The sequence below is a fragment of the Puma concolor genome, chromosome D2 (genome assembly GCF_028749965.1).
Source record: "Puma concolor isolate L17-30 chromosome D2, mPumCon1.1.hap2, whole genome shotgun sequence".
In the NCBI taxonomy this organism is placed as follows: domain Eukaryota; kingdom Metazoa; phylum Chordata; class Mammalia; order Carnivora; family Felidae; genus Puma; species Puma concolor.
The window spans coordinates 62,493,640-62,508,548 of NC_141677.1; the positions used below are offsets into that span (position 1 = coordinate 62,493,640).

A 14,909-nucleotide genomic window follows, 5' to 3' on the forward strand; every position below is an offset into this window, starting at 1 on the left:
CTGCGCTTCCCCGCCCCCGCTCCTGAAGGCCCCCCTTCCCTCTCTCCGCCAGACCCGGAGCAGGAGCTCCGCCCACAACGCACCGCCCCAGCCCCGGCGCCTTAAAACCCGGTGCACACCGCCCAGCCGCGCCCCGTCTGGCGCACCTCTTCTCTCCTCTGGACCTTCAGCCGCAGCCGCTCTCCCGGCCCTGGTCCCAGCACCATGAGCTTCGGCTCGGAGCACTACCTGTGCGCCTCCTCCTACCGCAAGGTGTTTGGAGATGGCTCTCGCCTATCCTCGCGCCTCTCCAGCGCCGGTGGCGCGGGTAGCTTCCGCTCGCAGTCGCTGTCCCGCTGCAATGTCGCCTCCTCGGCCGCCTGCTCCTCGGCCTCGTCGCTCGGCCTGGGCCTAGCCTACCGCCGGGCCCCGGCATCCGACGGGCTGGACCTGAGTCAGGCGGCGGCGCGCACCAATGAGTACAAGATTATCCGCACCAACGAGAAGGAGCAGCTGCAGGGCCTCAACGACCGCTTCGCTGTGTTCATCGAGAAGGTGCACCAGCTGGAGACGCAGAACCGCGCGCTCGAGGCCGAACTGGCTGCGCTGCGACAGCGCCACGCCGAGCCGTCGCGCGTCGGCGAGCTCTTCCAGCGCGAGCTGCGCGACCTGCGCGCGCAGCTGGAGGAGGCGAGCTCGGCGCGCGCGCAGGCCCTGCTGGAGCGCGACGGGCTGGCCGAGGAGGTGCAGCGGCTTCGGGCGCGCTGCGAGGAAGAGAGCCGAGGGCGCGAAGGCGCCGAGCGCGCCCTGAAGGCGCAGCAGCGCGACGTGGACGGCGCCACGCTGGCCCGCCTGGACCTGGAGAAGAAGGTGGAGTCGCTGCTGGACGAGCTGGCCTTCGTGCGCCAGGTGCACGACGAGGAGGTGGCCGAGCTGCTGGCCACGCTGCAGGCGTCGTCGCAGGCCGCGGCCGAGGTGGACGTGGCTGTGGCCAAACCAGACCTGAGTTCGGCGTTGAGGGAGATCCGCGCCCAGTATGAGTCCCTGGCTGCCAAGAACCTCCAGTCAGCTGAGGAGTGGTACAAGTCCAAGTTTGCCAACCTGAACGAGCAGGCAGCGCGCAGCACCGAGGCCATCCGGGCAAGCCGTGAGGAGATTCACGAGTACCGGCGCCAGCTGCAGGCCCGCACCATCGAGATTGAGGGGCTGCGTGGGGCCAATGAGTCCCTGGAGAGGCAGATCCTGGAGCTGGAGGAGCGGCACAGTGCAGAGGTGGCTAGCTACCAGGTAAGAGCTGGAACGCTGCAAAGGGAGGGGGCGCCCTGTCCTCTCCCCCACCTACCTGCGCTTTCCCACACAACTGGAGCTCTAGGAACCGAGAGGAGGGGAGGGAAGGGAAGAGGAAGAGCTCCAACTGGAGGCAAACAAAGAGCCCTGGAGTCTATACCATTAATTCTAGAGTCCTGGCCACCCTCTGTCCCTGCCCGTCACGTCCCTGTCAGAGACCTTTTAGAAAAATCCCTTAAGTTTAAGTTTTTCAGAGTCCAAAAATCTAATTCATGCCTCCCTGTCCGCAAGTGGACATAAACACCCTGGCGATCTGAAGAACAGTCCCCCACCAAAAGTAGGAGTGAACCCAATGCAGGTGGGTTACAGCCTCTCATGGTTGACAGTGCTGTCTCAGCTGTCTGACTTGTTTGGTTGACTTTGAAAGGCTTTCTTTCTGTGCGCCCCGGGATTGATATTTATGGATTATGGTCTGCCCTAGAGAGAATGCTGGACTGAACTGGGAAGGGTTCTATCCCATTTTCTTGACTTTTGCCTTCAAAAGAGTCTAGAGATTGGGAGCCAAGGGGCTGGGTGATTGGGCTAGGCACAACTGCTCTGCACTGCCCCCTGTTCCCCTTCCCCCCACCACACACACGCGCACACACACGCGCGCACACACAGTTTCCTTGTGGACCTACGGATATTTCTGCTAAAGAAAGCTTTAAACCGCTTAGCAAATGGGAATGGTCAGGGGCGCTGTCCTCGGTGCTGATCTAGAGTTCTTTCCATCTCAGAAATGATGTCTCTCTCGTCTCATGTCCCAGTTATGACTCTCTAGGCAATTAAGTGCTTTGGGCTTTTTTTTCCCCATCTGCAACACCATCACATCAGTCCTAGCTACCTGCAATCAAAGGTCACCTCGTGGACAGCATCAATTTTCACTGTCATGGATGGCTTAGCACTTAACAAAAAACACTTAATGTGCTCAGCAGCAGTGAGGTCTCACTTGAAAATTCACATCTCCTTAATAATTTTCCAACCTAAATGCATGTGGTAAATCACAGAGATGGATGGTCCTATCTTTGTTATAGGCCACTTATTTTTTCCATCATTGCGTGTCCTCTAAGCTCCTGTGAAGGTATTGACTGGATCTTTCTTCCTTTTTGTCTCCAAACAAAGGCGACTGCATCTTCGGTTCTACTATATAGGACATTCTGGGCTTATAACCACAGAGGGTACAGAGGCAAGGGAAAGAAAGGAATCTAAATAGTGTGATTCAATTTCAAGGTACAATAAAAGCTCCATTGGGTAGAATGGTAATAATTCAGAAATTTTCAATAATTCATTCTAGCAAAGATTGAAGCTTACATTTGATGAAATTAACAGGGTTTGGGAACATTAATAAAATAGAACCAAGAAAGGAGTGAAATCTTGAAAGTACTATATTAGTCTACAGCTAAAGAATTATTATCGGTGTGCAAGTATATGTTGTCCATTATAAACTACCCCCGTTACTTAAGGAAGAAAGCTTGCTTGGACCATTTGTTTTGGTTCATTTGGAATTATAGCACAATTCAAGTAAATACTTCTGTTCTGCTTCAAAAGCTGTAACTTGAATGTTTCAGTATATGGCCTAGCCCCTGCATGGCCTGAATTAATTACATTTAGTTAATTGAGACTTCATGTGTTCTTCTAGAAGCGTCAAAAGATGAGGTAGGTGGTCTTCTGAAGGGCTAGCCCAGTATTTCTACAAAAAGAATAACTTATCTACAACTGCAACTGTCATCTAAATTGGGCTTTGCCATGCCCTCTGTTTGTTTGGTATAGCCCTACATTCTAAGAGGTAGTGACAGTACTGTCTGACTTGTTTTGTTTGCTTTAAAAGGCTTTCAGTGTTAGACAATAGTAGGGTCATCCAGATACAGTCTACAGGAAACAAGCAAACTAACAAAACAACAGAAACTGCGGCATCTGCAGCTCTGCAGTGCTGCCCCCATCAGCTTGAGCCATCAAAGCCTCAGTGGACCTGCTGGTGGAGTGGAAGAGGAGATGAGACAACGGAAAGCTATTTCCTACTCCTTGGGACTTCAGGCTGAAGTCCTGTGAGGGGCTCACATCCTCACCTGCTGATCCTGAAGGCCTGAAGTCACAGGGGTGTCCTCTGGCTGTTTTCTCAACAATTCTGGCAGTGCTGACTAAGATGAAAAGCCTCCTTCTCCACAATGAGATTCAGCCATTGTTTTCTTGCCCTCTCACCCCTCCCTACTCCCCTTTCACTGCAGTAATGGGAGGCGGTTCTCTTTCTTCTGCTTCAAAGATGAGTGATAGACCCATTTTCCCTTGCAAGATTGCCACCCTCTTAAGAGGCAGAGGAAGGCCCCATTAAAGTCACATTTTCCATGCCTGGAATGCTGACAGCCTATTCAAGGAGAGAAAGCTTATTACACTTTTGAAAGGGTAAAGAATGATTCAAGGTGACATGGTAAGTACACAATGACATATGAGCGTCCAAATCAGGTGACAGGAGAAATTATGAAGAGCTAGGACCGTTGTCTTCAAAATCCAAATGTAGCCACCCTCCAGCTGAACCCTTTCCCATCTCTGACCCAGGGCGAAGCTGGTTCCTGCACAGCTGCTTCATCACCATTAGAGGCCCTGTTCTGCCAAAGACATCTAAGGATATTTTTTCAGGATACCGGTGGCCTTGGCCCTGTATTATGGTCTTGGAAAGCCAAAGCTTTCCTTGAAAGACCTTGCTGAACAATCAAGCTCACCATTAGTTAATGCTCCCCAGGGAGATGAGCCAAGTCTGCCCTCTTCTCTCCAGTATGAGATTGGAATATAACCTAATGAAATAGCAAGAAGGGGCTGGCCCCTTAGAGATTGGGGTAACAGTGGCTGATAGATAAGTCTATGGCTCAATAGATTTATCTCTGAAATTAGAATTCAAAAGAAACTGCATTTGGTCCTTTTTTTTTTTTTTTTTTAGTTCTTCCATGTGTATTTGGTTTGGTTTTTGCCCCTCTCTGCCTTACTGTATTGTTGTCACCAGGGCCACCTTGATTGCTCCTTCACAGAAATAAATTTAAACTAGTAGTTCCTAAACCCATTGATCCACCAAGGTCACTTGGGGGCTTAACAAAAAGATTCTCAGGCCTACCCCTACTCCCAACTGGATTCAGTTGTTCACAGGTGGGGTCCAGGAAAATATGCAATTTCAGTAAAAGCGCTGCATTCTATTGTTCCTCAGACTGATTTGGAGGTGTGCTGACCTAAACCGCATTTCACAATATACACCAGCTCATAATATGCAAGATTTTAAAGTATGGTGGGGTGGGGGGGGGGGGGAAGAAAGCAAAGACAGGAAGGAGAATAAGGCATATGGGTGGTCCACATATAAAAATCCCCTCTCCCCACCCAGTAATTCTTAATGCGCTCTTTCATTCAAACTGTGCTATGTTCACTACTGCTCACCTTGCTGAGGGCTGCTAAAAGTGATGAAACCCATAGCACTGTTTGTGGTTCCTTTTCTCCCGTGCAGATGCTTGTGTGGCCATTTCTCTTACTCCTGATCTGCATCCTTCCAGGCCTTGGGAAGATGCTCAGCACTTGTCTTAGCTATTACTCCAGGAGAGACCCCAGCTGGAACTGGGAGTGCCTCTCTGCCATTCCCTCAGGCTAAGCCAGCAGCAGCTGCGTGGTTGGGGGAGGGGGCAGACTGCAGCGCTCTGCTCAGATTTCCAGCTGGAGGCCATCTTTGGCAGGGCTTTTGAAGGGCAATGCAAGACAGCCTGGTGTGGGGGAAGAGAGCACAAACAAAGAGACTAGACATTGAAGAGCAATGGTCAGCAGTCAGCCCAATTCCTTCCGAAAGGAGCCAAGTTGTGCTTTTTGTCTACTCTGATCCATAAAATAAATGTATGAAATGTATAACATAAAAATTCAAGGAAATCTCCTCTATCTAGAACTCAGCTCCCAACAACCTCTTATTCAGCAAACACAGCTCTGAAGCAAACAAACAAAAACAGGACCACATTGGGGCACCTGCGTGGCTCAGTCAGTTGAGCATCTGACTCTTGGGGTTTTGGCTCAAGATGGGGTCATGATCTCACGGTTCGAGGGTTTGAGGCCTGCATTGGGCTCCACGCTGACAGTGTGGAGCCTGCTTGGGATTCTCTCTCTTTCCCTCTCTCTCTGCCCCTCTCCCCCTCTCTTTCCCGCTCTCTCAAAATAAATAAATAAACTTAGAAAAAGAAAAAAGAAAAGAAAAAGGACCTTACTAACCCCCTGATGAGACAAAACATCTAACCTCAAATCACATATTGGTAAGCTGATCCCCTCTGGTGCCCCTCACTTACTCATTCTTACTTTCTGTGATTCTAAAGCACTTTGTCATTTGAATTTCAAGCCTGCTGCAAAATAGAGAAGAGGGACTAATGGAGTCAGTCATCATCAAAGACAAGTAGCATTAGTTTCACTTTCAGAACAAAGAAAACCAATAAGTAACAAGCACTAATGCAAACACTGGTCTTTGGGGCCATTTAGGATAGAAATAACCTGATATACCTCAGCTGACCTAGAAGATAAAAGACATCATAGAACTATAGAAAAATAATTGATCATTATCACAACCCATGGTTGCTAAGAAAGGTTGCATTATGTTTATGTCCTAATTAAGAATGGTACAAGTGGGGTGCTTGGCTGGCTTGGTTGGTAGAGAGTGGAGCTCTTTTTATTTATTTATTTATTTATTTATTTATTTATTTATTTATTTATTCATTCATTCATTCATTCATTCATTTATTTTTGGGAGAGTGCAAGAGGGAGACAGAAGATCCCAAGTGGGTCTGTGCTGAAAGGCAAACTGGCAAGATCATCACCTGAGCTCAACTGACTGAGCCACCCAGGTACCCCAGAGTGTGCAGCTCTTGATCTTGGGGTTGTGAGTTTGAGCCCTGCATTGGAGGTAGAGATTACTTTAAAAAATAAAATCTTTAGGGGTTCCCTGGGTGGCTCAGTCGGTTGAGTATCTGACTTCGGCTCAGGTATGATCTCGCGGTTCGTGGGTTCCAGCCCCAAGTTGGGCTCTGTGCTGACAGCTGACAGCCTGCACCTGCTTCAGATTCTGTGTCTCCCTTTCTTTCTTCCCCTCCCCCACTCATTCTCTGTCTCTCCCTGTCTCTCAAAAATGAATAAACGTTAAAAAAATTTTTTTTAAATAAATAAATAAAATAAAAACTTTAAAAAAATTGTAGAAGCCACTTTAGAAAGGTCTTTGTTCAAAATTGTTTTTTTTTTTTAATCTGGTGCTTTAAGGAATATGCCTTCAACTATCTAATATTAAAGTTTTATTATATATTGCTTTCCTTAGTGATCCAAGGGGTTGTAGGGAGGACACATGATTAATCTGTCCATTTGATTAAAAAGGGTATAGAGTCACATGGTATGATATTAACAGTAATAAAAATCATTAGCAATTACTGAGCAATTTCTATGTGACAAGTGCTGTTCTAATGCCTGTTATCTAATTTAACAGATAATAGACTCATATAGTAATGTGAGGTCCCTTAAGCTGGAATCCTAACTTGAGGATCTCAGTATATCTCAGGAAAGAATAAACATTATAATATTCCATATGTAGAAATGGAAGTTTTGAAGAAACTAAAATATAGAAAACTGACTGAGGTATGTTGGGTATTTGTGGCAGGGCAAGAAATACAACCCAAATATCCTGATGAAATCCTCCACTTTTCCTCAAATTTCATTTCTCCTGCTACTTCGCGTGATGAAAAGCCTCCTCCCCTTTCCCCTTTTCCCCTTTACCATGGTAGTGTTGCCTCTCTTACCCCCAGTGCTTCACTAGCAGACTTGTTTGTAGATTAGTTTAAACTCTGGTAACAGCCATCAAGAAAATTTTTGGTAAAAACCATTTTAAGCCCTTATGATACCTTAACACACTTTGGAATATTCCCATCGCTGTCCGTGTAATATGTATTTTCCCTACTGCTTGTCATTCCCTGCTCTGTACCCCTCAGTTAATTGAGTCTCTCTTTCGCGGTATTCCTGTCAATATTTATAGAACAGGTAGGTGGTATGAGTTTTCGTTCTTTCTGCAGTCTCCTGATTTGGAAGTCTGCACCCCCTGATGTTATCAGCACTGCCTTCACCACCGCTTTATCCTTCCCACACGGGAAGTTATGAGGGCCCCTCACCACTTACTTCTTGAGGCTTCTGATGTTTATTTGCATCACTCATTCACAAAAGTTACTCTAAATTGCTGTGTTCTTTACGTTGACAAAGCTGCAACTGAATTATATGGGTTATTAGCTCACATCTTTTCAGGTCATAGGAAAAGTGCTTGTGTAACACCGTTCATTCATTTAACAATTATTCATTGAGCGTCTCAGTGTGCATTGTGCTAGGATCTGGGCTGCCGGGGGTGAACTAAACAGAAACAGCCCCTGTTTCCGTGTAAATTACATTTGATTTGAGTGATTTGCCTTCTAGGGGACATTTAGCAATGTCTAGAGACATTGTTGGTTATCCCCACTGGGAGGGAGGGGGTGTGCTACTAGTGGAGGTCAGGGATGCTGCCAAACACCCTACAATGCACAGGACAACCTCCCACAGCAAAGAATTATCCAGCCCTAAGTGTCAATAGTTCCCAGGTTGAAAAACCATGAGATAAAGGAAGGTGACAGAAAATAAATGAACAAGAAAATTTCAGATAATGATAAGAGCCAAGAGCAGAGTGGCCACTTTCAAGTATGTGCTTTCTTGTAATTTGTCCTCTCACTGGAGTTGCCTTTTTCTCATTTGCACAAAGCCCCTGCCCAGGCTAGCTACTGGCCTGGCTTGAGGTAAAATACCGTGCTAGGTCAGTGTGGAAAGGGTACCTCCATTAGACACAAAGGAAGACCTATCTGAGCAGAGGGCGTTTGAACTGAATCTTCGATGACACAGAGTTGGCCACGGAAGACCCACTACAGAGCATTCCAAATAGAGGAAATAGCTAGCCTACAGGGCCTGGGACAGCAATGAACTTAGTAAGTTCATTGGTAAGTTTAAGGAGCAAAAAAGGCCAGGGTAGCTGAAACACTTTGAGCAAGGGGAATAGTATAGACCATGCTGAGGAGTTTGGACTTTATTCTAAAGCTCTTAGAAGGTTTCAAGAAAGTAAGCAACAAAATCTGCTGTGTTTTGAAAAGATCCTCTGGGGGCACCTGGGTGGCTTAGTCAGTTAAGCGTCCAACTTTGGCTCATGTCATGATCTCATGGTTTGTGAGTTCAAGCCCCGCGTTGGGTTCTGCACTGACAGTGTGGAGCCTGCTTGGGATTCTCTCTGTCCCCCTCTCTCTCTGCCCCTCCCCCACTCACTCTTGTTCATTCTTCAAAATAAACAAAGGAAAAAACTTAAATAAAAATAAATTGTTGGGGCACCTGGGTGGCTCAGTCGGGTTAAGTATCTGACTTTGGCTCAGGTCATGATCTCCCGTCGTGAGTTTGAGCCCTGAGTCGGGCTCTGTGCTGACAGCTCAGAGCCTGGAGATCGCTTCAGATTCTGGGTCTCCCTCTTTCAATCCCCTCCCCCACTTGTGCTCTGTCTCTCTCAAAAGTGAATAAATGTTAAAAAAATTTTTTTGGAATAAATAAATCATTAAAAAAAAATCTTCTGGCTGCTCAAGAATCAAAACTTTAAAGCTAGTTTTCTTCCGTGCCTGGGTTTGCACCAGAAAGAATTTGGAGCAAAGCTATTACATGAACCTAGTTAGTTTCGTTTTAAATATATAATTTAAATCTGTCATTTGTATTAAAACAATTCCATGGAGTCTTTCTGCTTCCTCTTTATGTATTGTGTAAAATGCTTTCAGTGAGATGATTGAGTATCAGACTTCCAGGAAACCATCAAAATGAATGGAGACAGAGAAGACTTGCCATCCTCTGTGCTTTTCACAGTTGGAATTTTCTGAGTCTAAGCTTCTAACCTGAGGCTTTGGTTTTGGAAAAGACATGCAACGATGGAGTTATTCAGCAGCAATACAACAAACAAAGGAGGGATGATAAGTAAGTTAGAGAGAGGGGGGTGCCTGGGTGGCTCAGTTGGTTAAGTGTCCGACTTCAGCTAGGGTCATGATCTCATGGCTTGTGAGTTTGAGCCCTGCATCAGCCTCTCCGCTGTCAGCACAGAGCCTGCTTCGGATCCTCTGTCCCCCTTTCTCTTTGCCCGTCCCCCACTAGCATTCTTTCTCTCTCTCAAAAATAAATAAACATTTAAAAAAGAGAAAATATCTCTCCGATGTTCAATCAAGAACCATATGCCCTGCAGTAGAAGTGCCCAACCCTGACCATGCACCCAAATCATCCAACCTTTATGAAAAAATGCAGTTCCTGGAACCCCACCCCAGAACAAATGGATCAGAATCCGGGCCGGGGGACAGGCCTAGATTTTTAATGTGGAGTCAGGATTGAGAATCCTTTCTTTGTGTAAATCTTACTGAATTTCAGCTGGCTCAAATATGTTGGATATATCACTTTTCAGGATAGCATCGGGCAGCTGGAGAATGATCTGAGGAACACCAAGAGTGAGATGGCTCGCCACCTTCGGGAATACCAGGACTTGCTCAATGTCAAAATGGCTCTTGATATTGAGATTGCCGCTTACAGGTATTTCAGAGGGGATGCTCACCCAACCAGGTCCAGTCATCTGGGGCAACACTACCCCAATAAGTGGATAAAGTGGTTTCAGTCTCTCTGATTTCTGATGGGTGAGGGGGGATGAGGAAAGAAAGACATCACTGGCCCTGTGCAGGTGAGCTGACCCCTCTGTCCTTCAACTTGTTTATATCTCAGTTCCACCTTACTAGTCCTGGAGTAGTCTACCTACCTCTGCTAGGATTTAAGGAAATGACGTGAGTATCCAGAGGTTGACATAAAATCCACCAGACTGTGGGACACCTGGGTGGTTCAGTCGGTTAAGCGTCCAACTTCGGCTCAGGTCATGATCTTGTAGTTTATGAGTTCAAGCCCCACGTTGGGATCCTTGCTGATAGCTCGGAGTCTGGAGCCTACTTAGGATTCTGTGTCTCCCTCTCTCTCTGCCCCTCCCCAGCTTGTGCTCTATCTCTGTCTCTGTCTCTCTCTCTCTCTCTCAAAAATAAAATAAACATTAAAAAAAGATTAAAAGAAAAAATCCACCAGACTCTAACTTTTAAAAATAGGGTTTATAAGCACATAAACACAACTTGTCTAAAAGCGTTAAGACTTGTGAACAATTCGTTCTTCTTTGGTTTATTTTCAAGAATAAATAAAATATTTCATTTTCTTCCCCTAAAAAAAAAAAAAATAGGGTTTATGGGGCGCCTGGGTGGCGCAGTCGGTTAAGCGTCCGACTTCAGCCAGGTCACGATCTCGCGGTCCGTGAGTTCGAGCCCCGCGTCAGGCTCTGGGCTGATGGCTCGGAGCCTGGAGCCTGTTTCCGATTCTGTGTCTCCCTCTCTCTCTGCCCCTCCCCCGTTCATGCTCTGTCTCTCTCTGTCCCAAAAATAAATAAAAAACGTTGAAAAAAAAATTTAAAAATAGGGTTTATACAATATAGAACATCCTAATATGTGAGGTATCCTCCTGGATTTCTACTCAAACAACGTTTTAGTGAACCTTTAAAAAAAGGTAGTAACAGCAGCTACTCTTTTTGGAATGACTACTATGTGCCAGGCACTATATTAGATACTATATTTAAATTATCTAGTCATATTCTTTCCATTTTGCAGATGAGGAAACTTGAACCACAGACTGACGGTGTAACTTATTCTAAGTCATAGTGCTGGTAAATGAAAGAGTTCAGCTTCAACCCAGATCTGAGAGGTTTTTTTTTTTTTTTCTTAGGTTTATTTATTTATTTTGAGAGAAACAGAGTGCAAGTGTGGGAGGGGCAGAGAGAGAGAGAGAGAGGGAGAGAGAGAGAAAGAATCCCAAGCAGGCTCTGCATGGTCAGTGTGGAGCCCCATGTGGGGCTTGAACCCATGAAGCCGTGAGATCATGACCGGAGCCAAAACCAAGAGTCACATGCTTAACTGACTGAGGCACCCAGGTGCTCTTGAGTTTCTGATTTTAAAGAAAAGGTCATAAAAATTATTAGAGTTATGAGAAACAAAGTATTGGGGCCACACTTATGATGCTGGTTAGGTGAGGCTGAGAAAAAGTCTGGTATCTGAAACAGTTTCATTTACTGGTTTTTGTGTTGTTGGTTCCATTCCTTTTGTACGTTGAAAAAAGTACAAATCTCAAGTTCAGGCTGAATTAGGTGGTTCTTTCCTCCTTTGTGGACTTCTCACCTCCTTATCCCTATTGCATTTAAGGTTTTAAATAGTAACATTACTTCTCCCTAGAGCTTTGTAGACTCTTAAATGCCAAAAATGGGTGTGATGAGGCCAAGAAGAATTGTACAGAAATTCCTTTTTGAACATATTTGTGAATAGGATAGGTTTCCCTTTGACAGTGCCTTAAACACAGCTGGTGCTGAAGATGTGAGAGTGTGCATGTGTGCGTGTACCTGTGCGTGTGCTGGATAAACTCCAAGTCTTTGAGCCTTGGCATTCAATATTTATTGGTCTCAATCTCATGAAGAAACTGAAGAGTCTTATGGAATCTTTCTAAAATGAATAGGAGCTGGAGGGTTAAGTTCTTTTCAAAAAAGTTGCAAGTTGACTTCCTAAGAATGTTTCTCTGTTGGATTTACAGGAAACTGCTGGAAGGCGAAGAGACACGTTTTAGCACCAGTGGATTAAGCATTTCAGGGCTAAATCCACCTCCCAATCCGGGTTATCTGCTCCCACCTAGAATCCTCAGTTCTACAACCTCCAAAGTCTCATCCACTGGGCTGTCTCTTAAGAAAGAGGAGGAGGAGGAGGAAGAGGCTTCTAAGGTGGCCTCTAAGAAAACCTCCCAGATAGGAGAAAGTTTTGAAGAAATACTGGAGGAGACGGTCATATCTACTAAGAAAACCGAGAAATTGAATATAGAAGAAAGTACCACTTCAAGCCAAAAAATTTAATTCTGTTGCTTTAATAAGGTTAACGCTTAAGAGGGGATAATATGCATTCGACTTGTTAAAGAGCCTATTCCTGAACCAAAACACCTGTCACCACTATAAAATGTCTTCAAGGCTTCAGTCTCCTATTTAGCATTGAATCCTTACTTTCTCTAATAAGAAAAGCACCCCTTAGGTTGGAGCAAGCTGCAGTCCTAGCACAACCACAGAGGAGTTACCTAAGAATTCCGCTTTCTCACCTAAAGCTCAGGCTTCACAGCATTAGATGATTCAGGTACAGAGGAAGTACAAATCAAGGTGCTAAATCTGTGATCATCGTCATTTGCTGTGAATTGAAATTAAAACCTGTATTTGCTCGCTATACCCAGACATTACCCCGCTATATAGTCTCACTCTAGGTACATAAAACATAAGATCACTGCCAAAGGTAAACCAATGGTCCACATCCAACACCATTCTGACAAAACTGCTTCACAAGTGATAGGTGTTTGTTTAATGGACACTTCCTCCCACCTCTCACAATTCCTTGTATCCTTTCTTCCATTCAGGAAAAAAAAAAAAGAGGCTAGTGTAGTATTCTTCCCCCTTAAACACATTTAGGTTCTTCTCAAAAGAACTTACCCCCTTTAGCTCTCTCTGTTCAATGGGTAAAATTAGATGCATGTTGACCATTTCTGTGATTCGTGGAATGACTTCTCCCTACCCATTTCATGTCCTTCCAATTCTGTAAGGAAAAAAGAAAAAAGAAAAAAAAAAAGCAGTGATAAGTTTTAAGGGTCACCCCAACAAATACAATAATGAAAGGAGTCCCTAGATTTTAGGCTTTCAGCTTATTCAAATCCATTTAATTAGGGGGAAAAAAAGTACTTTATTCTGAATGTAGCTGTTCACTTTAACTTTAGAAACACACTAATAGTGTCCCAAGCTGTGATTAAGCTGACCTTAGATTTAGTAGTATAAGCTAGAAGAGGTGAGTATTTGTGTGGATGGGAAAAGCCAAGGTCTCATTGCTCTGTGTCAGTTCATTTGTGGTGATCTAGAATTAGCTCTTTCGTACCCTGACCCTTAGAACCCACTTATCCCCTTTTCCACAGTCTAGGTCCTAACAAGGCCTTGCTTTTACTCTCCTATGCCTTTGAAGAGCGCTAAGTGTAATTATATTATCCCCAGAAACAATGCTACTGCCCAAAAGTAAAAGAAGTCACCTCTGGTCAATCAACACCACTGGCAAACATGAAAAAGAAATCTTTCTCTTGTCTTAATAAAAGAGTCCTGCCCAACAGTTTTCCCATTGCTGCATGGTTGGTGGGGTCTCCCTTCCCTACTGGAGAGGCAGCGACGCCCAGACTAGAGAAGGGGTACATATGCTCCTACTCACGTGCTAGGAAGTACATTCTGGAGAGTCAGCTTTTCATCTGCCCAACTGTGTAGCAGCCGCATTGCCCAGTCTTCCACGTACATGTGCCAAGTTTGATGTCGGGTTAATTCTCTGTCTGCATTCACTTCCACCAGACCTAAAGAGTTGCCAGGTCTCTGTCACGCATCTCCATTCACAACAGATAGGGCGTGATGCTTTTACTAAACTTTCTTATCCTAGGACCTGCTGCAATGGTTCAAGGAACTGGAAAGATGCTTTCTCTTCCTTTCCCTCACTCCATCCCTGTCTTTACTCCTCAGACTTCCTGTAAAACATTAGTAAGATAAGAATTAAAAGTCACACGCATCCCACCAACATAACTTGTGTTCTGTGGTTTTTGCTATTTCAGTTGAGAGAAGCACTGTTTTGGTTCAATGAGACAACTGTACCCCCAAATAATTTGGAAATTATTTATGCTTTGTTCCTCGCATCTACATTTAGGGTTGTTTTTCCCCCTGCCCAAGCCTTGGGGCTATATAGTCTGCATGTGTTTCACACTGGCTGAAACACGTAATGCGCTAAATGGACAGTTTATGGCAGGGAGTGGAGGAATCAAATCGAACAAATGATGCAAGACAATAGATTCTGTGCCTGGATATGCGCAGAACGCATATGATAAAAGGTAGTTTAAAACAATAAGAATCTTTTCCTTTTTTGAAATGAGGTTACACTTCTGCAGATATGTTTAGGTAGAACATAGGCAGCAGTAGAAGTTTCCTCCACTGTAATGGTTGCTAACCTTTGATGGATTGCAGACTCCTTGGAGGAAGCTATGGACCCTTTTTCCAGAAAAATACACAAAACTTTGTCCATATCAAGGGGTTTGGGGTTCCTCGTTGGACAGTTTACTTCTGGTATCCAGAAGTCCATGGAGTTGAGATTCCCTAATGCCATGTCACGTTCCAGGATGGAGACTGAAATGAGGGGATGTGGGTGCCACCCCCACCGATAGTGGTGGTGAAGCTGGAGCTTGCTGAATCTTGAACAATCTTGTCCTTCTCAGTCCATCTGGCTGAGAGTACTTGCATGCCACGCAAGGATACATCGACGGAACTGCTCGGGAAAAGAGATGTTCATCCTGCACTAACAGTGAGAGCTTTATAGTAATCAAACATCTTTCAGGGCCTATTAGGGATAAAAATAATAGTCTCATCAACACATGGGTTTTCAATATAGATATTGGTTGCCACTTCTAAG

General features: G+C 45.1%; 2 protein-coding genes across 2 annotated transcripts in view; one reads left to right on the forward strand and one right to left on the reverse strand.

The window, feature by feature from the left end:
• Positions 1-258, reverse strand: part of NT5C2 (5'-nucleotidase, cytosolic II) — a 148,949-nt gene extending 148,691 nt beyond the window's left edge. The window contains exon 1 of the mRNA XM_086680761.1: positions 147-258. The gene's annotated coding sequence lies outside the window, so the exon portion shown is untranslated. The remainder of the gene's footprint in view (positions 1-146) is intronic.
• On the forward strand, positions 205-14,032 carry INA (internexin neuronal intermediate filament protein alpha). The gene is made up of 3 exons (XM_025918178.2): positions 205-1,266; positions 9,788-9,912; positions 11,986-14,032. The coding sequence occupies exons 1-3, from the start codon at positions 205-207 to the stop codon at positions 12,296-12,298; spliced, it is 1,500 nt and encodes a 499-aa protein (XP_025773963.1). The 3' UTR covers positions 12,299-14,032.
• Positions 14,033-14,909: the final 877 nt, after the last annotated feature.